Genomic DNA, 22,543 nt, shown 5'->3' with positions numbered 1-22,543 from the left:
CAGTTTGGCAAGAGGCGCAGGTGTGGTATCTAAAAAAGGAAAAAAAAGAGGAGTATCGAAAGATAACAGAAATCCAGAACAGAAGAACTGGGTGGGATTCTGTGATTGCGACCCGGCGAATGGATGCCTTGGGGATTGCTTGTTTGTGTTAGTGGACAGCTGTAAGGCGGGTGTTGAGCATCTTCGGTGGGCTTTAGGCGGGCTGGGAGAGAGACCCGCTTCCACGACAGCCTCAACACCGCACTTCCGGCGAGCAGCAACATTATTCTTCAACACTGATTCTTTGACAATACTGCTTCGTTTCTCTTTCTATCTCTCAACTATATTCCCAGAAAGTACCTCATTTATTCTAATCCACAATGGTCCGACACAAGAAAGACAACTACCCACGAGGCGGCAAAAAAGGTCCCCCGCGTTACCGGCCAGCGCCCCGCGCCAACGAAGATAATGATCAAGAAAACGACACATCGCGACCGTCTTTCAAGGCGGCCTGTTGGGATCTTGGACACTGTGATCCGAAGAGATGCTCGGGAAAGCGGCTTATGCACTTTGGCCTGATGAGAGAGTTGTCTATTGGCCATAAGCATTCTGGAGTTGTGATTTCGTACGTCTTTGACCTTTCAAAAAAAAAAAAAAAGTCTTTCTGCTGATCGCTTGCACTGGTACTAGGCCAAACGCAAAACATATCCTCTCTCCAGCAGACCGCGACCTCCTCGAGCAATACGGCGCCGCAGTCGTCGAATGCTCGTGGGTGCGCGTCAAAGAAGTACCCTGGTCGCGAATTGGCGGAAAATGCGAAAGACTCTGTGCGCTCATCCTCACCACACACACACATAACCAGAAGCCTTTGACTAACCTTGGACCTTTTAAACTGCTAGTACCCTACCTCATCGCCGCCAACTCAGTCAACTACGGCCGTCCGTGGCGCCTAAACTGCGTCGAAGCCCTGGCAGCCTGCTTCTACATCTGCGGACACGCCGACTGGGCCGAGGAAGTGCTACAACATTTTTCATACGGCGAGTCATTCATCAACATCAACTCCCAACTCCTCAAACGGTACGCGGCGTGCTCGAGCGAGGAAGAAATCAAGAAAACAGAGGAAGAATGGCTCACCAAGATCGAGCGCGAATACAATGAAAGTCGCGCTGAGCGAGACGCTGGTGGCGCAGACGATATGTGGAAACGCGGGAATACGAACCATAGAGGAAATTCAAACTCGGATGACGAAGAAGAAGATGATGATAATGAAGAGGATAAAAGTGGCGATGAAGAAGAAGAAGATGACGACGACGACGATCGAGACCCCTATGCCATCTCCGACGACTCCGACGACGACGAAGAAGCAATGGCCGAAATCCGTCGCAAAGTCCTCAACTCCAAAAGCTTCCAGAACCCTGCGCAGCAGCAGGAGCAAGAAAAATCGCAACCAGAGACGATATCTCGGCCGGAGCCGTTGCCTGTTGATTCCGATGCCGAGTCTGGGTCTGCTGGCAGCGAGGATGATGAAGACTTTGATAATATTATTAATGCTACACCGGTGACGGATCGTACGGGGATCACGGCGAAGCAGCAGCGCAAGGGCAAGGGTGATAATAACGATACCATCACGGCTTCTTTTTCGAGGACGGTGGTTTCGGCTCCGAAGAAATGGTAAAGAGTTACAGGGCGTGTGAAATACTACAAATACCCAAGTCAAGTCGTAACTGCAATATAAAATATATGTATTGTCAATAATTATCAAAGCATAAACCATGAAGCAATACCACCGTGCTTCAGCAAATCAAAGAAAGCACAACCAAAATGACAACCATGAGACCACTACTTAAGGAAAAAAAGAGAAAAGTCCAAGTCGACAGGCAAAACCCATAATCGTAACACAAGCCGGGATCATCAATGTGAACTGCAAAGTCCAATTCTTTTGTGTCGCTGTTCGAAGCAAGCATATTTACATAACGTAGAGGATATTGGTGTCTATAATTGTCAGTATGAACCATGCATAGCAGGGAAAAAAAAAAGAACTCACCAATTGGGTGACTGCAGCTCAGCTGAGGCTTCTGGGTATACTTTGTAGAGAGCTCTTCGCGGATACTGTTCAGCAACTGGACGTAGCTCTGCTGAGGATTCTTCTTAAGAGCGTTGATAAAAGCCCACGACATGGCGCCGGTGGCTTGGCCGTTGATGGTTGCGTCTTGACTAGTTTGCTCGTCCTTGCTGCCAGACCACATGATGACATCGGCGGGACTGGTCTTGGTCTGTCGTGTGCGTTCGTAGGCTTCGTCGCCCTTGCCGACCTTCTTGATGAGGCCCATTGCAGTAGACATCATGCCTCCCATATCTCCACGCGCGTATGCCGAGACAACACCAAGCAAACCGGCACCGGCTTCCTTGGCCAGGTTGGGCTCCTTGAGCACACCTTGGGTGGAGTAGATGTATGGAAGATCCAATGCGGAGCCGGAGTGGCAGGAATCGAAAATAGCCGTCAGTCGAACACCGGGTCGGAGGGGTCTGACCATGATACGATGCATTTCATCGTCCACGATGTGTCCGGCCGATCGGAAATCAACGGGGAAAATGACTTCGTCATACCCATCATCTTCGTCTCCATCCTGATCGGGAGTTTGACCACCGTGCCCTATATTTACCTTTCGTTAGTGCCTTTATTTTCTTTTTTGGTATAAAGAATTTCAACTTACCAGAATAGTGGAAGAACAAAGAGTCATTCGGCTCTGCATCTTTCACCAGCCAGTGCATAGCTCGGAGAATATTGGCCTTTGTCGGCTGACTCATCGGGTTCTGTTGGTCATCGGTGAGAAGCACCATATCTTCTCGGGCGTAGCCAAAGGCCTGGTTCAAGTACGAAGACATGTTCTTGACATCGTTAATGCACCCGCGCAGCTGGCCCTTCTGGCCAAAGTAGTTGATTCCGATCATCAAAGCCTTTCTCCGACCGGTACACTTGGAGTATTGAAATTGGTATCCTTGGGGCGCGCCATGGCCGAAAGAAACGCCTCCGGTGGGTGGAGGTGCTGGGTGGCCGTATCCGGGTGGTGCAGGAGCTTTTTGAATTTGGACCGAGTCAGAGAGACACCTTCATTATACTCTAGGAAATATGGAATAACAAACCTTGCCGTCCATACCCGGCACCGTGTGACGGATGAGGTGAATGCGATGGAGGAGGAACGCCGTATCCAGCCGGCGGCGGGGGAGGTCGCTATAACCCAGTTAGAACAACATCGCAAAACTTTCGCAGTGAAAAAGTAGGCGTACATCGTATCCACCGCCGCCATTGTACGGCGGCTGCGGCGAGGGAGTGTGATAGCCGTATCCGGTGTTGGGAGAAGAGTGCTGCTGCTGCTGCTGATAGTGGTGTTGCTGGCCCTGGCCAGGGTAACCACCATAGTTCTGCTGGGGCCTATCAAAGGGCAAGGAAAGTATGCCGTCAATTTCCTGAAGCATTTGCCCCTCAAGGGACGAAACTCACGGGTAGGCTTGTGGCGGAGGAGCACCGTAGTTGTTCGACGGCGGATACTGTTGCGGCGGATACCCGCCGTACTGGGGCGGCCCTGGAGGAGGATAATACGACATGACGCGATTTTTTTTTTCTGTGCGGCTATATCAGAAAACAAGAGGAAAATTAAACTGGCCGCGAAGAGGAGATGCAAGCAGGTTGGACGGCCGCGGTTGGTGATAAAAAGAAAGAAGAAGAAAAACAAGCAAAATAACAAATGACATGGAGATTCACGCGGGGTGGGGTGAGAAGGGCCATCGTCTTATTTGCCGCTAGCGCTCCGGGGCCCGTAAGAAGCTAGACCGGCTTGACTAAGACCAGGCGCAGGGTTCGCCAGGGAGTCGGTGCCAGCGATGGGTTCGTGGTCGGGCTGAGGCCGTCTGCCAACCAGCTGAGCGAAGCAGCAGGAGTGAGATCAGAGAGATGATATTATTTCCGGGATTATTCTTAGTACTAGAATCCACTTTGCTGTCTTCGGGTCTTGTCGTGTCGTATCGCGTCGTGTTTGCGATGACAGGTCTTTTTTTTTCTTTTCAAAATCTTGTTTAACCCTGCAAGCTATTTATCAACACGGAGTATTGACGAATACTTAGAATTTAGGTATCGCATACTTGTGTACTTTGTATTATTATTATTCACACTGAACTCGTCAACTCACCTGAAGAATCGGGATGTCACGCTAGCCAGATCGGGCAACTTACAGCGGGACTTCCGAGCTCCGTTGTGGCTGACGCATCACTTTGCGTGGCTGTTCCCGTGTGGCGTTTCGGCCACCTCCGGCACTATCAATTGATCGATCAATAGTCATATAGAACTATAGGCACTCTGGTCGACATTCTAATTTTCACCCCCCCACTAGATCTACACATGTCATATCCACAATACCAAGTACGTACTACACCAATAATAGTTTATGCGTTTCATGGAAGTTATGGACATTAATATATTTCTTTTAGAAATCATCTTACATCCAGCCAACCGCCGTCATTGTAGTAGGCCATGTCTTTTTCCACAGTATTGTATTAAGAGTACTTGCAAGAATCATCACTTTTCCCTTTATTTCTTTTCTACCGTCTAGGCATGCCCCGGCCACGTCCGCGGATGGCTCGTTGAGCCGCGCCCGGTGGCAGGCCTCTTTGGGGAGCTTGTGGTTGCGCGCTCTCTTCGTTTTCTGTAGTTGCAAAAGCAAGTTAGTGTGACTTAATAATATCGTCCAAAGGAGGGAGAAACACGTACTGATGGTCTCGTCAACGCTCAGGATGAGACAGGCAGCCTCGACGGCAGCTTGGATAGCATTGACCTTCACCAGACTGGGCTCCCACACAAACGCGTCCATGTTGTCCCGGATGCCCTCGTGGTCAAAGTCGACACCAGCCCAAACGTTGCCCTTTCGGTGCTCGGTTCGCAGTCGGTTGAGGATATCAGTTGCGTCAAAGCCAGCATTGTCACATAATTGACGAGGGATAACCTCCAACGCCTTGGCGAATGCCTTGACAATGGCCTGCTGTTTGTGTGCGACGTCTCGGTTGGCAAAGCTGTGAAGGTAGCTCGACAGTTCCATTTCACACGCACCGCCGCCAGCCACAATGGTGGGATTGCGAATCGCACGCTTGACGATCATGATCGCGTCGTGCAAGCTCCGTTCGACTTCGGCAATGAATTGTTCTGCTCCTCCACGCAGCACCAGGGTACACGTCTTGGCAGCCGGGCATTCGGAAAAGAAGTTAAAACGCTCGCCTCCAATCTGTCGCTCCTCAAAGGAACCGCATGTTCCGAGATGGCGCTCTTGGATATCAGAGCAGGTCGACTGGACAGAAGCCCCTGTGGCCTGGCACACACGCTCGAGGTCATCCGCCGAAACACGACCAGCGCAGAAAATATCGCGATCCGCAAAGAACCTAGGATCATCAAGTTAGACAAAGGAAACCTAAATTCTCGTGTGTGTATGTAACATACTGGGTAGCCAAGTCACCAATCGGCAGTTTGCTGAGAACAACCTTGGCGCCGGTCTTGTGGATAGCATCCAGTTTGTTGAAGATAATCTGCCACTCCGCATCTACAATGGCCTGGTATTCGGAAACCTGTTCAACTCGCACCTCGGCGTTGTCCTTTTCGCTCTTCAATTCCAGTTCCACATTCAAGCACACAATCTTCGGATTCTTAAACGACTTGGGCTGTTGCTCGAAACCGGCGTACGAAAAGGTCTTTTTGAAAGCGACACCATCCACAAAGAGCGAGTCCTGAAGACCACCACCATGAACCTTTTTGACTCCAATAAGCTTTTCATTCAGATCATCCTGGTCGAGAGATAAAACGGCATCGACAACCACTGGCTGCATATTAGCAACTAAAACACATCCATCTCGATATCGTCAAATCTTACTCTTTGTGAAGAAATCCGAATTTCTCTTGATCAGTTTACTGTTCATAGCTGTAGCAGCAAGACGCCTCAGCGTCTCCACCTTCTTTTCTTCAGTACCAGAAACCTCCAGCATGTCAAGTGCGATCTCTTTGACTCTGTTGACTGCGACGGAGCCTGCCTTGCGAAGGCCTCGAATGATGGTTTGTGCACTGACGCCTTGCTCTACCGCATCCCGGACTTCCTTCAAGATTTCGCCCGCGAGAACAACGACCGATGTCGTGCCATCGCCAACTTCGGCGTCCTGTGAGCGGGCAATGTCGGTAAGAATGCGGGCAGCGGGGTGAACGATATCGAGAAGCTAAGGAATATCCGAATTAGACTTCTTTCTTTCTTAAAAAAGTTTTTGGATCAATGGATATATAGATTCGTACCTTCATCACAGTTGCTCCATCGTTTGTAATCGTCTGCCTGCCATTTTCGTCCACGAGGAGCAAGTCGCCGCCATATGGACCGAGTGTGCTCTTAACCGTCGACTGCACCGCAAGGCAGGCATTAATGTTGGAGATAATCTGGCCCTTTCCTTGCGAAGAATCCGTCCCTAATAATAAAGCCCAATTTCGTTAGCTGGCGTTCTTGCTGGGGGCACGAAAAGGCAGATAGCACACACCCTCCTTCAACACAATAATTGTGGGTGTTTGGCCGGCGAAGGCCATGTTTTTTTGTTGTGCGTTGGAATAATTTCCAAATATCGTATCAAATCAGAAATAAAATGCCACGACTCCCAAGCTGCAGACAGTGATTATCCAAGGAATAGTGAAGGGGGCTCTCGAAAGGAGTTCGAGATTTTTGATTAGAAACGCGGGGCCCGTCCTCAAGAACTTAAGGTGCTTCAAGCGTCCACCAAAATTTCGATGGAGCTCTAGACGAAGCCGCCGGCCAATCACGTGCAACCTTACGACAATGCGATAGTTAATGCTCAAACATGAATTAAACATCTGATATCGAGATAAAATATTATAATTGTCCAGGTTTCAAGGCTGTGAGTATTGTGATATCTAATTATGTAACGCTGTGTACACTTCTCCCAAAAAAAAAAACAAAAAACAAAAAACAAAATATTGATCTAAGTAAAATCCAGTTCGTCATCAGACCTATCCACGTATCGTGACAGCATTTCTTGCTCATGCTGGGAATCAGTCAACTGCGTGTTGACCAGACCCAAGGCGTCGCGCTGAAGAGCCTCCGAGTCCGACTCGTCGTTCACCATTGCTTGGTAATCGTTGTGGCCGTGCGCTCGTAACTCATCTTCAAATGCTACATGCGGCAACTCATGCGTCTGGTGTTCATAAGGGTCTGTGATGCTTTGGTGGTGTTGGAAGCGTGGGAGGTGAGGATTCATGTCAATAATTTGAGGATCAAGTGGTAGGTGGGAATAGTCGGTCATGCAGTCGTCGGGCGGTTCCACCTCAGACGGATGTGTCTGAGCAAAAGGATTCGAATGCGCACTGGCGGCATCCGTCATCAATTCGGTCGGCGTGATGGCGCCGTTTGGAGTCGTGATGCTGAGATCGCTGCTTGGTTTGGTAGCGGGCAGCTCTGTATTCCTGTTGTTGCCATTCACAACTGGGGCTTTGGCAGTCTCTTTACACTGGGGACAGTCTCGAATAACGCGGCTGACAGTCTCCTTGATGCGGACCCAATGATACTTTACAGCAATTGTTGCCGTCGTCTTATTGATGCCACCATGCTGCTGGACGTGCACCTGGCGGGCGATCTCATACTGCTGCTGAGGATCCGAGACGACCTCTTTATCCTTTAACATCAATCTCTCCGGCTCGCCATCATCTCCTCCAATAAGCTTGTAGTGCGTGGCAGCACTTCTGAGGCGGCTTTTTTCGGCTCGATCAGCTCCTCGTGGGTATTTGGAATGCTTCAAATAATACCGAATTTTGTCGAACCGTTCTTGGGTAACTGAGTCTTCGCCTTCGAGACTCAGATCTCGGCCATATATGATGCCATCAACCAATTGATCTGGGTAAGATCGAAGACTGCCACAGCCAGGCACCTTGCCTATCCGCTTGAAACCTAGTGAGTCCCAAATGCGACACGAGGCCACGTTGTTCTCATACACCAGGTTGAAAACCGAATAGGTATAGCCCTGCAAATGATCTGTCAGGGCGGTTCAATGTCAATCCCGGAGAGTGACCTGAATACTGACCAACTTCGGGGCCCATTCCAGGTAGCCCTCACCCATCAGCCTTCCTACGCCTTTGTTACGTGATGCATCCGTGACCAAAAAGGTGCCGTTGCAGACATGACTGCTACGACCAGGGTAGTTGGGTCTGATATTGAAACTACCGAGACATGTCCTTGTCCAGTCGGTCCGGTTTTGCTCCATGGCCTGAACATCCTGTACGGTTTTGATGTCACCTAGCAGCATCACCGCGCCAAAGTTTGCAAACCAATACGGGCCAAATCGATCCAGCGCGATGGGATCAATCATAGGGTAGGTGTCGCCCTTTTCAATCTCCCGGTTCAGCTGGTCGGTGAGGTAGCCCAGCAGAGAGCGAGGCACCTCGTCTGCAGACGAGAAGGGCACCAGTGTTGCAAGCGTAACGCGGTCTCTGAGAGTGACTTGCCGCGGACCTATTGTTGCGGGGACCTCTTTAGGGCTTGCTATGATGGGCGCCTCCGGGTCCTCATGGGCCGCGGGCATGGCGTCCAGCGCTCAAGCGCGGAGCAGGTGGCAGGGCTGCTTGACCTTGCCATTGCTACGAATTAGCTTGAGAAATTCATGGTTGCAGGAGGATAGCAGGGGCAAAAAGGAGGGGTAGGCTGCTGCGCTGGGGAAGGGTCTCGGCCTTACCGAAAGGGTTCGATGAAAGCGATACGCACGTTGTGTTGGCACTTCCAAGACCGCTCCGTAGTCTGCAGTCCGGAACAAAGAGAACGCAGCAGAGAAGATATCGTACCGCTGTCACGTGAGCTGGGAGTCTTGGCGCGCTGCCTTACTGCCTTACTGCCTTGGTGCCTGAGCCGGCTCTCGGTCGAGCTCGGGCATCGGCCCCACGGTGGGGCCGCCCAGGACTGTTTTTTCATTGGGCAGCACAGCATCTAAGCATATCAGTGTTTGAATAACACTATAAGTATATTACAGGCGGTGTAAGACGATCCCCTTTTTTGGGCCGTCCCTTTTTCGTCCGAATCGCACTAATGCAATCTGTTTCGATGCTTTGATGCATTATTCTAATATGCACGAAGATTTGCTGTTGGTGGGCCGCACCGGCCCAGGCGCCAGTGTCATTACGTAGTGTGTGTTTGTGGCTGGCTAGATCTAAAGTACTCTGTGCTCCGCACTTATGCGAAGAGTTAATTGTTGTAAATAGACAATTTCTTCCTTCACATAGCTCTAATCGCACTACTGATACAATACACACTCAAAGTGCAAGAGCGTACCCGTCCCACGGCATCATGGCGACTACCCGTCCCCAGTTCTACCCCAACACACTACAACCCGCCGAAATAAACAAAGACAGCCTCGAAAACACGCTGAGAGAGTTACAATTGGCAATCAATAGAGGGGTAGATGCCATTCGAAAGAACTCAAAGCGCCCGACTGACCCCTCGGAGCATGGCAATATGTACTCTGGGATATCAGGCATAGTCCTCACCCTTCTCCGACTAGAACGCCAAAAATCATCCATTGTTGGACAAAATGAAGACGCTGCAGGCTCTGGATTTGGCAAACTAGCGCTTGACCTGTTGATTCCGACACCGTCTGAAATCACTTTGTCAGATGGGCGTAACTCTCCAATTGGATCTGGACTGGGCCCGGTAATATCGAGGATCCTGGCCGCATGCGAAGAGCAGAACCTCCAGCTTGGAAGGGGAGTCGCTGTTTTGGACAAAGATGTTCAAATTCTCCAGCAAGCCGTGGAAGGCGCAACAAAACATGGCAATGTGATTTTATTCAGAGGCCACAATCTCGGCGCTGATGAACTGCTGTTTGGACGAGCAGGACTGTTATGGGCGGCGCTCACGATCCAAAGGCATTGTGTTGAGGAGAAGGCAAAGACTACGATGAGACCACTTCTCGAGCCGATTCTACACCATGTACCGAAGCTTGTCGATACCATCCTTGCGGCTGGCATTCAGGGCTCGCAAGACTTCGAAAAACAGCACAGTCGAAAAGCCCCATTGCCCCTGATGTGGCCGTGGTTGGGCGATCATTACGCGCTGGGATCAGTACACGGCATTGCTGGAATTATCTCCATCTTGCTAGCATACGATGTATCCCTTCTCTCTGCACAAAAAGAAGACTACCTCGACCTGATCGCAGATACTATCAATGGCCTCTGCCAAATCTGCATAGAAAACGACGGGCATCTGCCCATGTCCATACCGCCAATGCCAAGCTCCGAACAACGCTCTTCGCCTATTCTCCAGCTGTGCCATGGAAGCCCTGGGATTCTGGTGCTACTAGGCGCCGCCTATCGGAACCCATTCTTCTTGAACAAATTCTGGAGACCCGAATGGGAAACCGCACTACACCTAGCCACCGAACGGATCTGGAAAGAAGGTCTATTGTCCAAGGGCGGGAATTTATGCCACGGATTGACGGGCAACATATGGCCTCTCCTTCCTTTCCATGATATATACGACAATAACTCAATCTTCCAAACAGAGGTGAGACGGCAAAGACTAGCCGAACTCGGAAAAGCAGTCACCCCTACAACCAAAAACGAGATCTTGTCTAGCGACTACTTCCTCTCTCGCACCATACCTTTCATGATGCTCACTCGCGAAAGCCCGCCGTATAGCGAGATCGCTGGCCTGAAGCCATCGTTTGATTTCCGCGCCCCGGACCGCCCGTACTGCCTAGGCGAGGGTCTGGCTGGGGAGATCTGTGCATGGGCAGAGACATGCGCTGTTATCAAGGTTCGGTTACGCAAGATGCAGCTCGAGGAATGGGAGGCTTCTGGTTGTGTTGACCATGACGAGGATCTCATAAAGTATTCATCGCAGCAGCTTGGGTTGCCACTCTTTGAGGTCAACGGGCCCGCCATACATGTTTAACAGATAATGATTCCGGGTATGTACATGGTAGTTCATTTTCAGTGTTCTCAAAAATTGATGTCATATTTTGTCTATTGGTTAGTGGAAATTTTTACCAATGCGAGGGGTTTCTCAGTGTATAACGATGGCTACTATTTATAGCACCAATCGAAAAATAAATATAAAATCACATTTATACGGCCCTCAATTGATATTTGGCCACACCACACCACCAGGTAGATGTAGTACCAGCATTATTTCAATAACCAATTTGGCTCATGCCAAAAAGAAGTTGTTTTATTTACTGTTTTGATATTTACCCGTTCTATTGCGGACCAGTCCGCACCACGACGTCATTGGCTGCCCCACCGACAACTGTCCTCGTGAAGTTACTTCAGCCTCAGCTTGACCGCTGTAGACTCTAGTTACGGAGTCTTGATTGAGCTTGATCGCCCATTTGGCTTTGACTTTAACGTGTATATGTATGCAGACCACCCTTCGATTTGTTTCGAGAAAATGAGCCGCCGTACGACGATTCACGACTGTCGATCCCGGTAGGAATGGTCAGCCATTCTAGACTCTGCCAGATATGGACGCCATACCCCCCTCTTACGAGAGCGCCACGATGAGGGATGCTCTGGCCCTCATCGCGCACTATATCCCTTCAGCAGATCTCTGTGCTGTGTCGCTTGTCAGTCGTCGATGGCATGCCATCTTTATACCACATCTGTGGGGAAACCCCGCCTCACACTTTGGTACTCAGAACGACGCAGTATATGGTGAAACCTTCTCCCTCCCCCAGAAGAAACTTGTATAAAAAAACTGACCGTTAGCAGTCGCGCTGACCCGGTTCAGACGGACGTTGAAACTTGCTCGGCTCAAAGTCCGCGCTCTTACGCATACTCTTCACTTGCCTCCGGCGCTGTCAGAGATCTACGGTGGCCCTCGTCCTGAATGGCTCCGAGATATTCTGGACTATCTGCCTCACTTGCAGTCATTGATAGTGTCAAAACTGCCGTTTTTTGACCACAATGCGACCTACAACCTACGCGTTGCGGAGGGAACGCAATCCAGCCATGCTTACAATCTTCGCCTGCTTTTGGCGGAGCGAGAGCCAAACTCGACTTCACTTGGCATTGCCCGTGCACTCTATCGGTTTCCTGCATTAGTATACCTGGACCTATCCTATACTTTGCCTGCCAAAGACCGGCAAGTCTTGGCTATGCTGCACGACCTTTCGGATCTCCAAGTACTGAAGCTGCGAGGGATTGGACTGAGGGATGCTGATGCCGAGTTTCTTGCGAACGCGATCAAATCAAGGGTTCGGGTTCTCGATATACGGAACAACATGCTGACGGATATGGCTGTCAGATCGCTAATGCAAGCGTGTTTCCTACCAGAACGAGTCGTTCGGAGTCAATCAAATGCCTCCGGTCGATCGAGAAATGACCATGCAGCCGAAGTACTACGGTGGCCTGACCTGGGCGAAAAGTTTCTGGAATTACTTACTCGCCCTCTCACGGGTCGCTCTCTAATAGAAAACCTACCTCATGTAGGCATAACGCACTTGTACATATCCGACAACCAACTAACGGTCGAGGGGATTGCCGGGCTTCTTGCATCAAAAAGATTGCACCTGCTTGACGCTGGAACCGTCGATACAGTCAAATTGTTGACACATGGCCAGTCTCCTCTATCACCCACTGCTGGCACCGATAATGTTCATCTGTTGCCTGGCGCTGAAAAACTGACCCCAATAATCGGAATATTTGCAAAGGAAAACTTGACATATCTCAGACTGCATCATGCAGTTGTAACCAAGGACGCACCTTCCAAGGAAGCGATGTCACTGAGTGACCTCCTCCCCGAGATGCCAGCGGATGGATTGGGTATTAATCATTTCTTTGCCGAGTTGGACGTCGCACAGGAAATCCATGAGCTACCGGGAGATGCCCCCGTTTATGAATTAGCAGACACTGCAGTGGAACAGCTTCCTACGAATCATCCAATTTCCGCACCCAGACGTGAACAGTACCAAGATGAACCATTACCACCTCGCCGAGGCTCGACCTTTGCACCGGAGGCTGTAGAAGACCCGGGCGACTGTTCTAATAACCCAGACCAGCATGATTTAGACAGCAAGAATGCGATACAATTTGCCAAATTGCGGGCCCAGAAAGTACAAGAACTCCTTGCGAAGCGACCAAAGAATAAAGTTCTTCCTCTTCGACGCGGAAATGCGGCTTTCCCCTACCTGCATCCCTCTCATATACCCCATGTGAAGACCTTGGTACTCACTGATGTTCCATCACATGTCCCAGCAGATTCACCAATCATCTCCTCTCTTACCCGGTTCATTACTGCATGCTCAGACGAGACGTTACTCGCCAAGCTTCAAGCAAGAGCAGACTATTCAATCCCACCAGGTCGTGATAGGGCCAAAACAGAACACCAACTCGCTGCATCCTTGTTTGCTTTGAAACGCCTCGTCTTGGAGATAACCCCCGTGTCTACGACCAGCGAACCTCAAAAGTTGAGTGCCTGGCGACCACAACAGCGTGATCATACCGACTGGAAATCATCAACGGGAGACGCCGATTCCGAGCGGCTTTGGTCAGCAGCTATGGAGGATTTTAGCTTTTTCGGAAACGAAGAATGTGGCGTGCCAGATTTCCCTGATGAGGCAAGAACCACCAGTTTCCCCATGGCGGCCTTGAATCAGAAAGTGCATCTTATTTCGGACGACGAGTCTGCATATTCTAGTCTATCGGAACTAGAAGCACCAAGATCTTCTCACGAGTCATCTAGAAAGCCATCTCCGCAGCTTCTTTCACCATCATCATTGGGAGGAGGAGGAGGAGGAGGAGGCCGAATATCCCATGATTCAAATGAAACCAGGCAGTCTTCAATATCCCCACGATCGTCGCCGACTCCCAACACTTCGAATCCCGTGACGAAAACAACCGCAACCGAGCCTAAGGTAGATCTTGTATCCATACTGGCAACATTCAGACGCACAAGAAAATCCCAGTTTGAAGACCTTCAAAAAGCCGATCGAGACAAGCGGCGAGAAACGCAGAGGATGGAGTCACCTATTTTATCATCGCCCAGCACTCCGACTTCACCTCACGCACTTCCCACGCATGTGGAAGGGCATTGGACGGGGGAGGTGAATGTAGTCCGCAACGCAGAGCCCAAGGGTAGAACTGGCGTGGTTGATATATTCGGCAACTATTTTGAAAACGGCTATCTTTATCCATGATACCAACTCGATTTTTGTTTTATGTTTTTTGTTTTCTTACAACACATGAAGATTGAAAATGATCGACATTGTGAACTTTTTTTGGTGTTGAACAAGAAATATTTATAAAAAAAAGGTACATACATCCATTTTCTCATGACAGAATGTTCATAAACCACTCTGGTACATAGTAGTAAACTAGTGAAGAGAGAGAATACGAACATCTGGACTAAGATGGACGACCTCGCGATTCGTTACGAGGGGTTTTCCTCCCAAGCCATCTCTATAGTCTCTTTTTCAAAACAAAAAGTTCCCTGCAATAAAGGAACACAATAAGGCAGATGTTGGTTGAAAATGAGTTGTTAAAAAAAAAGATATTTATTTGTAATACCCTTTTTTTCTTCTTCTCTCTCTTTTTTTTCCCACGTCGAAATAGGGAATAAGGGAGAACTATCGACTTTAGAATTTTTTTGGTTTCTTGTTCCTCGCCTTTTCAATCCATATCCCATTACTGTAAAAAAAAAAGAGACTCCCACAAACCAGCTGCGCATAAATCAAAGAGAGAGTTGTTCAGTGAAGAAAACTTTGATTCTTTAAGCCGTCTTGACGGCGGCGGCTTGCTGGGGGTTCAGCTTCTTGCCATCCTTGTTGTAACGGACACGAGGAGGGGGGGCACGGTTGCGGCGGCCGTCGCGAGAGCGGACACTATTAGAAAAGCTTGTCAGTAACCTGATAATTTGAAACAAGCGACTGGAGTTTTGTCTTCTCCACGGTTCCAAGTAACAACTAAATGTCCACTTGTCCGACAAAGAAAATAAACCGCCCAGACGCAGGTCGTTCTTTCCAAAAACATACCGGACGATCTTGCCGTGAATGGCACAGGAAACGCAGTACTGAAGCTTCAGGTACATCTTGGGAACGGCGTAGTCGGTGAAGACAGAGGCATCCGAGATATCACCTAGTATCTTAAATCAGCCCCATGTCTCTTTCTCTTTCTTTTTCAACCAGGAAATTTCCATGAAACGCCGGTCCTCAGGATAAAAATATGGTGTCGGTGTACGTACGGATAGCAGCGGACTCGACCATGTTGCGGATGGTGAAACGCTTGATGGCCTTGTCCTTGGGTGTGCATCGCGAGCAGTTGGAGCATCGGATGGGCTTGACGTGACCACGACCCTTCTTGTTACGGCCGCTGAAAAAAGACACAATTTATATTAGCATTGATACTGGTGTGTAAAAACGTGTGTGAAAACGTAGAATCAAGAATCAATTCGATCGGAATTTGGTGTGGTGTGCAAATGCGAAAGGTTTCGATATAGCAGGAAAACAGAATTGTGGGCTTACTTGGAAGCTCTCTTCTTAACCATTTTGGCGGATTGGTTTTTGCGACCGGTCGGACAAAGCTGGAAGTCTCTCGAGTGGGAGTTTCGTCGCCAACTTCCAAATTGTCGATTGTCGATGTTGCGGTAGGGTCGATAGCACTTCCGGGAACTTGTGGTGTATGGGGCCCGTTTGTGGGAGCTAAGCGAGGGCAGGCAGTCACGGGATATGCATGCCTCAGGATTCAGGCAGCAGGCCCGAGGGTGGGGCACCTCATGGTGTTATTCCCAAAGCGCACTAGCGTCTCACGACTATTGACAACTGCGTGGGCGCTTGGGGATCCGTTCCGACCCACGACTGTTGCTCCCAGGGATTGTTTATCCCCGTAACGTCGGAACCACCATCGTCAACCACCCATCCTTCAGGACTCGATTCCCCTGGGCTTGGCTGGTCAATCTTCCCCTCCCCTGAATTGTTTATCCCTCAGCTGCATAGCGAGGCTACTATATTCACCACCATGTCGTCCGCCGGCACATTTCGGGGAACCCCCAATAATACCATCGGCCGAGGCAAGATGCCCGAGTTCGATTACAACAGCCCGTCTGGGTCTCACATTCCTCGTCCCAAGCCAGATTCTACTGTGGGACAAAGTGATGTAGGAAGCAACGCAACGGCAGCCAGCAGACAACGACAAAACCAGTCAAAGCGAGATGAGGTAAGTCCGGCCGGTCAAGGACCCTTTGACTTTAGACCAAAGTCAACTTTTTATTTTTCGGTTGAAAAATAACTGACTAGTCCGTGATGTCTAGGCAATTCGCAAAAAGATGGAAGCGGACCTCAACAAGAAGCGTCATCCTGTCCAGCGTGCTAGACACTCTCGTAAAGCCCCCCCAGGAACAGTGCTGGCCTTGAAACCCAGCTCGGCTCTTCAGGTCAAGCCTGGCATGTCTGTCGCCGAGGCTGCACAGCTGATGGCTGCCAAAAGGGAGGACTGCGTGCTCGTGACTGACGATAACGAACGAATCGCTGGTATTTTCACCGCCAAAGATCTTGCATTCCGCGTTGTAGGAACTGGCTTGAAGGCCCGGGAAGTGACTATTGCCGAGATTATGACAAAGAACCCTCTATGCGCTCGTACCGATACCAGTGCCACCGATGCTCTTGATCTGATGGTTCGGAAAGGCTTCCGTCATCTCCCTGTTATGGACGAGAACCAGGATATCTCCGGTATCCTAGATATCACCAAATGCTTCTATGATGCCATGGAGAAGCTTGAGCGTGCATACAGCTCATCCCGGAAGCTCTACGACGCGCTAGAAGGCGTTCAATCCGAGCTGGGCTCCAGCCAGCCGCAGCAGATCATTCAGTATGTCGAAGCCCTTCGACAGAAAATGTCTGGCCCGACCCTCGAGTCTGTATTAGACGGTTTGCCTCCAACTACGGTATCTGTCCGAACAACGGTCAAGGATGCTGCTGCCCTGATGAAGGAACACCACACCACCGCACTTTTGGTTCAAGATCAGGGATCCATCACTGGTATTTTCACCAGCAAGGATGTGGTTTTGCGTGTCATCGCTCCTGGTCTTGACCCTGGTACTTGCAGTGTCGTTCGTGTGATGACCCCTCACCCCGACTTTGCTCCAACCGACATGAGCATCCAAGCGGCTTTGCGCAAGATGCACGGTATGGCAACTGGCCTCATATATGTGTAACATCACTAACAATAATAGATGGACATTACCTCAACCTCCCTGTCATGAACGAGGCTGGTGAAATTGTCGGTATGGTTGATGTTCTCAAATTGACCTACGCTACTTTAGAGCAGGTTTGTTGATGCAAAATTGGAAAAATCTCACCGTAAAAAGAAGCTAATGAATTACAATAGATCAACTCTATGGGTACTGCGGACGACGAAGGCCCAGCCTGGAACAAGTTCTGGTTGTCTATGGATCACGAATCTGACTCTATGGTATCTGGAGGTGCCAGTCACCGCCCTCACACTCCTCATCGCTCCATCTTGAGCCCCGAACCATCATCGAAGCCCGGTTTCGAACGAGGTGACAGTGTCTTGCCTAATGACTCAGCCTCGCATCATGGCGACGAAGTTCACTCAGAAATTGTGGAGCCGCATCACGACGAAGTTCAGGCGCCATTCCCATTCAAATTCAAGGCACCCAGCGGCCGTGTTCACCGGGTGAATGTTGTTCTTTCAGATGGTGTTGCTGCCCTTGTGAGCAGTGTTTCCGCCAAGCTTGGTCAGGAAGTCGATGCTGTTGGTGGTGAGCCGTCCGTTGAGGAAGGAAAACTCAGCAGCACTGGATTTGCGCTCAGCTATCTTGATAACGAGGGCGACACCGTATCCATCACAACCGACCAAGACCTTACAGACTCTGTTCACCAGGCAAGAAGCCTCCACCACGAAAAGGTCGACCTGTTCGTCCACGATCCGTCTCAACCACCCATCCCCGTCACTGTTGATCCACAGCCCGCACTCTCAAAGCCTCCTACGCCCCCCGAGTCTGTTCTGCGCGAACGGGCCCCTAAGCAGGAGGAGGATGAGCAGGACAGTGAAGACTATGCCAGGTCGGGCAGAGCAAGTAGACAGTCGATTTCTCAGCGTGCACCCGAAGAACAGCTTATTGCAGGTATACCAAATGACCTGCTGTTGCCCGGTGCTATTGTGACGCTTGCAGCCGTTATTGTCGGGGTTTTCGCCCTCAGCCGACCAAGCGGCAGATAATTTCTCAACTTTGCCAGCTGATGATCATTCTTCCCCAGATATCTGTCTTGCAAGGGTCACGTATTTCTGTATGCGAGTCCTGTTTGGCAGAACATATACTTTGTCACTAATACCACTGCTATTCCCGGCGCCCAGCAACTAAACCCCTTCGTATCCCTTTATCCCTTATATTTTTATAGTATATTAGACCGAAATTGACATACATAATTACGTTGAATGGACATCCAAACTGTGCCTGGGTAATGTGGCGCCCAATAGTACCGATTCCCGATAAGAATTAGCGCGGAAGGGCGCCGCGACTCACAACAATCAATGTGTGCTGACTCCGAGCGGGTGGATTTTTTGGCGCTTTCAACATCCCACTTGCTTCTGCCTCACCTGCTTGGTCGACTCACACAGGCGAGTTGTATTTTGGCTGGGATGCAGATGCTGCATCTAGGCTGTCTTCCTCACGCGAATATTTTATAATTGACACTTGCTTACTGTCTGCGCCTGATACCATTTACTGTCTAGAAAAGTATGTCCAGAGCCCCCCGCTTTTTTTTAAAAAAAACAACCCCCCAAAGGGATTACCACCCCGCTGCGCTTCCACGACTTCACGCCGATTATTTTGCATCTCTGGTTCCTTGCTTATATCTGACGTGATCTCAGTCTCTAGGATGTCTTTACTCGCTCCAGAAATTCACTCTGCCCTCGCGCTCCTCCTGCGGGGGTTGACTACACCCGACAACACCGTTCGATCACAAGCAGAAGACCAGCTCAACAATGACTGGGTTCAAAACCGTCCAGATGTCCTTCTCATGGGTCTGGCCGAACAGATTCAGGGAGCAGAAGAGGCAGGGGTGAGGTTTATTGATTTTATATCTTAGGAAACTCGCTAACTGGTCCCCTTATCCTACTGGGTTATAGACGAGATCTTTTGCCTCGGTCCTCTTTCGGCGCATAGCCACCAAAGCCATCAAAGACCCACGCTCTGGTGAGACCAAGGAGGTCTTTTCGACCCTGACTCCAGAACAACGCGTTGTGATCAGAGAAAAGCTTGTAGCTTGTTTGAGTAGCGAATCGCTCGCCGACGTGCGGAACAAGATTGGAGATGCTATTGCCGAGATTGCCCGTCAGTACACAGACAACGGTATGAGGTTTCTTTCATAATCATAGGTGCACTACATCGTCTGACACTGATCTTGCAAGGCGACTCGTGGCCTGAGCTTCTCGCTGTTCTATTCCAGGCCAGTCAATCGACCGAAGCAGGATTACGCGAGGCTTCATTCCGTATCTTTACGACAACGCCAAGCATTATCGAGAAACAACATGAAGATGCTGTCTTGAATGTTTTCAGCAAGGGTTTCAAAGACGATCACATCGCAGTATGTTTTTCTACTTGCTGCCAGTCTTATTGTGCAACACGTGTTGACGTCGCTCGACAATTTCTTAGGTCCGAATTGCTGCGATGGAAGCTTTCTCTGCTTTGTTCCGCTCCATCCCCAAGAAATCTCAGTCGAAATTCTTCCCTCTTATTCCCGATGTGCTGAATATATTGCCCCCGCTTAAAGAAGCGGACGAGAGTGACGAGCTTTCCAAGGCTTTTGTGGCTTTGATCGAGTTGGCTGAAATATCGCCCAAGATGTTCAAGAATCTTTACAACAACTTGGTCAAGTTCAGTATTAGCGTGATTGCTGAAAAGGAGCTCAGTGATCAAGTCAGACAAAATGCCCTGGAATTGATGGCCACCTTCGCCGACTATGCCCCCAACATGTGCAAAAAGGACCCAACATATGCGACAGAAATGGTTACTCAATGTTTGAGTTTGATGACTGATGTTGGCGCCGATGATGACGATGCGTCGGAGTGGAATGCCTCTGAAGATGTATGTCGTGATAGCTACCCTTTTAATATCAACACTTGTGTTGGAAATGGCTAACGTTAAGTCCAGCTCGATCTCGAAGAGAGCGACTTGAACCACGTCGCTGGTGAGCAAGCGATGGACCGTCTAGCTAACAAACTTGGCGGTGAAGTCATCCTGCCTGCAACCTTCAACTGGATACCTCGGATGATGTCTTCTACGGCCTGGAGAGATCGCCATGCTGCGTTGATGGCAATCTCCGCCATCTCTGAGGGTTGCCGTGATCTCATGGTTAGCGAGCTCGACCACGTATTGGACCTCGTCGTCCCAGCACTTCAAGACCCTCACCCACGTGTACGATATGCCGGATGCAATGCTCTTGGCCAGATGAGCACCGATTTCGCAGGAACTATGCAGGAGAAATACCACGCTATTGTCTTGAATCACATTATTCCAGTCCTCGACTCTCAAGAGCCCCGTGTGCAGGCTCATGCCGCTGCTGCCTTGGTCAACTTTTGTGAAGAAGCTGAGAAGAACATTCTTGAGCCCTACCTGGGACAGCTTCTGCAGCATCTCCTCCAGCTCCTGCGTGGCGACAAGCGATTCGTTCAGGAGCAAGCTCTCTCGACTATTGCTACCATAGCCGACTCGGCAGAGGCTGCGTTTGGCCAATACTACGATACATTGATGCCCTTGCTTTTCAAGGTTTTGCAGGAAGAGCAATCCAAGGAGTACCGATTATTGCGTGCAAAGGCCATGGAATGTGCTACCTTGATTGCACTAGCAGTCGGCAAGGAGAAGATGGGTCAAGATGCGATGAACTTGGTGAACCTTCTTGGCAACATTCAGCAAAATATCACAGAGGCGGACGACCCTCAGTCCCAATACTTACTTCACTGCTGGGGCCGCATGTGCCGAGTTCTCGGTCAAGACTTTGTGCCTTTCCTGGCTGCTGTCATTCCTCCACTTCTTACTGTTGCAGCTGCTAAAGCAGATATACAGTTGCTGGAAGATGAAGATCAGGTTGATCTCATTGACCAAGATGAGGGCTGGGAGCTTGTTCCATTGCGCGGAAAACTCATCGGTATCAAGACGAGCGCACTTGAAGACAAGAACACGGCCATCGAGCTTTTGACCGTTTACGCCCAAATTTTGGAGGCCTCATTCGAGCAATATGTGGCACAGACTTTGGAGAAGATTGCTGTACCTGGTCTTGCATTCTTCTTCCATGACCCTGTCCGCATTTCCTCTGCCAAGTTAATTCCCCATCTCCTCAATTCGTATAAGAAGGCCCACGGCGTACAATCTCCAGGATTTTTAGATATTTGGAACAAGGTTGCTAGCAGGATCATTGAGGTTCTTAGTGCAGAGCCTAACATCGATACCCTTGCGGAGATGTTCCAGTGCTTCTACGAGTCAGTCGAGGTTGTTGGCAAGGACAGCCTCACTCAAGAGCACCTGCAGGCGTTCATTGAATCTGTGAAGTCTTCTCTTGAAGATTACCAATCTCGTGTGAAGGCTCGTGCTGAAGAAGAGGCCGAAGCAGAGGAGGGTGACGAAGACAACTTGTCCGTTGCTTATGCGGTCGAGGACGACCAGACCCTCCTCAGCGACATGAACAAGTCGTTCCACACAATTTTCAAGCACCAAGGTTCAACATTCTTGCCAGCCTGGCAACGTCTGCTTCCCGTCTATGATGCTTTCATCGGTAGTGCTGATCCAACACAACGCCAGTGGGCAACCTGCATTGTTGACGACATGGTTGAATTTTGCGGACCAGACGCCTGGCAATTCAAAGACCACATTCTCCAGCCACTGCTGAACGGACTCTCAGATGTCAACGGGCCTAACCGGCAAGCTGCCGCATATGGAGTCGGTGTTGCAGCCCAAAAGGGTGGCCCGGCGTTCAATGAGTTTGTGGCCGCTAGTATACCAGCCTTGTTCCAAGTCACACAACACCCGCAGGCAAGACTAGAAGAGCATGTTTTTGCGACAGAGAATGCCTCTGCAAGTATTGCCAAGATCCTGCATTTTAACTCTGACAAAGTGCAAAATCCTCAGGAAGTCGCAGCAAACTGGATAAGCACGCTTCCAATTACTTATGACGAAGAGGCTGCTCCGTATGCATACTCTTTCCTGGCAGAACTAATCAACCAGTAAGTTCTACTCCAAAACTTAGTCTTCCTCTTTTTCAATATTTCCCATCGCTGACCATATGAACCATAGGCAACACCCGGCGGTTTTCTCAAACGCCGACAAAGTGTTCGGATACATTGTCCAAGCGCTTGACCATGAAACGCTCCAGGGTGAGACCGCCAAAAGAGTTGCTGATGCAGCAAAACGATTGGTTCAAGCAACGGGAGTAAATGCGGACGCGATTTTGGCTGGTGTGAACCCTGATAACCAGGAGACTGTACGCAAATATTTCCAGTAAGAGACAAAACAAAATCCCCCTATAATAGGGATGTCTCATT

At 49.8% G+C, this 22,543-nt stretch overlaps 8 protein-coding genes across 8 annotated transcripts; 4 read left to right on the top strand and 4 right to left on the bottom strand.

Moving 5' to 3' along the window:
• Window positions 1-359: 359 nt before the first annotated feature.
• Window positions 360-1,654, top strand: TRUGW13939_03344 (uncharacterized protein; the record flags this gene model as incomplete). Its single annotated transcript, XM_035486528.1, has 2 exons — window positions 360-604; window positions 670-1,654. The coding sequence occupies 2 exons, from the start codon at window positions 360-362 to the stop codon at window positions 1,652-1,654; spliced, it is 1,230 nt and encodes a 409-aa protein (XP_035342421.1).
• A 291-nt stretch (window positions 1,655-1,945) lies between these two features.
• TRUGW13939_03343 (uncharacterized protein) lies at window positions 1,946-3,585 on the bottom strand (the record flags this gene model as incomplete). The annotated part of the gene is made up of 6 exons (XM_035486527.1): window positions 1,946-1,971; window positions 2,024-2,632; window positions 2,694-3,056; window positions 3,124-3,211; window positions 3,268-3,412; window positions 3,482-3,585. 6 exons carry the CDS (start codon window positions 3,583-3,585, stop codon window positions 1,946-1,948), a joined length of 1,335 nt encoding a protein of 444 aa, XP_035342420.1.
• A 990-nt stretch (window positions 3,586-4,575) lies between these two features.
• Window positions 4,576-6,583, bottom strand: TRUGW13939_03342 (uncharacterized protein; the record flags this gene model as incomplete). The annotated part of the gene is made up of 6 exons (XM_035486526.1): window positions 4,576-4,679; window positions 4,745-5,406; window positions 5,465-5,837; window positions 5,892-6,228; window positions 6,302-6,468; window positions 6,538-6,583. 6 exons carry the CDS (start codon window positions 6,581-6,583, stop codon window positions 4,576-4,578), a joined length of 1,689 nt encoding a protein of 562 aa, XP_035342419.1.
• Window positions 6,584-6,993: 410 nt separating this feature from the next.
• Window positions 6,994-8,586, bottom strand: TRUGW13939_03341 (uncharacterized protein; the record flags this gene model as incomplete). The annotated part of the gene is made up of 2 exons (XM_035486525.1): window positions 6,994-8,028; window positions 8,089-8,586. The coding sequence occupies 2 exons, from the start codon at window positions 8,584-8,586 to the stop codon at window positions 6,994-6,996; spliced, it is 1,533 nt and encodes a 510-aa protein (XP_035342418.1).
• A 755-nt stretch (window positions 8,587-9,341) lies between these two features.
• Window positions 9,342-10,946, top strand: TRUGW13939_03340 (uncharacterized protein; the record flags this gene model as incomplete). Its single annotated transcript, XM_035486524.1, has 1 exon — window positions 9,342-10,946. One exon carries the CDS (start codon window positions 9,342-9,344, stop codon window positions 10,944-10,946), a length of 1,605 nt encoding a protein of 534 aa, XP_035342417.1.
• Window positions 10,947-11,514: 568 nt separating this feature from the next.
• On the top strand, window positions 11,515-14,187 carry TRUGW13939_03339 (uncharacterized protein; the record flags this gene model as incomplete). The annotated part of the gene is made up of 2 exons (XM_035486523.1): window positions 11,515-11,680; window positions 11,762-14,187. 2 exons carry the CDS (start codon window positions 11,515-11,517, stop codon window positions 14,185-14,187), a joined length of 2,592 nt encoding a protein of 863 aa, XP_035342416.1.
• Window positions 14,188-14,759: 572 nt separating this feature from the next.
• Window positions 14,760-15,533, bottom strand: TRUGW13939_03338 (uncharacterized protein; the record flags this gene model as incomplete). The annotated part of the gene is made up of 4 exons (XM_035486522.1): window positions 14,760-14,871; window positions 15,022-15,124; window positions 15,231-15,358; window positions 15,511-15,533. 4 exons carry the CDS (start codon window positions 15,531-15,533, stop codon window positions 14,760-14,762), a joined length of 366 nt encoding a protein of 121 aa, XP_035342415.1.
• Window positions 15,534-15,787: 254 nt separating this feature from the next.
• TRUGW13939_03337 (uncharacterized protein) lies at window positions 15,788-22,503 on the top strand (the record flags this gene model as incomplete). The annotated part of the gene is made up of 10 exons (XM_035486521.1): window positions 15,788-16,201; window positions 16,296-17,169; window positions 17,217-17,311; window positions 17,372-18,131; window positions 18,878-19,068; window positions 19,136-19,358; window positions 19,418-19,593; window positions 19,662-20,093; window positions 20,160-22,225; window positions 22,296-22,503. Coding segments are annotated over 10 exons (5,439 nt in total), but the record flags the coding sequence as incomplete, so codon positions are not given.
• Between the last annotated feature and the right edge of the window lie 40 nt (window positions 22,504-22,543).

Source organism: Talaromyces rugulosus, chromosome II, assembly GCF_013368755.1.
Source record: "Talaromyces rugulosus chromosome II, complete sequence".
Lineage (NCBI taxonomy): Eukaryota > Fungi > Ascomycota > Eurotiomycetes > Eurotiales > Trichocomaceae > Talaromyces > Talaromyces rugulosus.
This window is presented reverse-complemented; position numbering and strand designations above follow the sequence as displayed.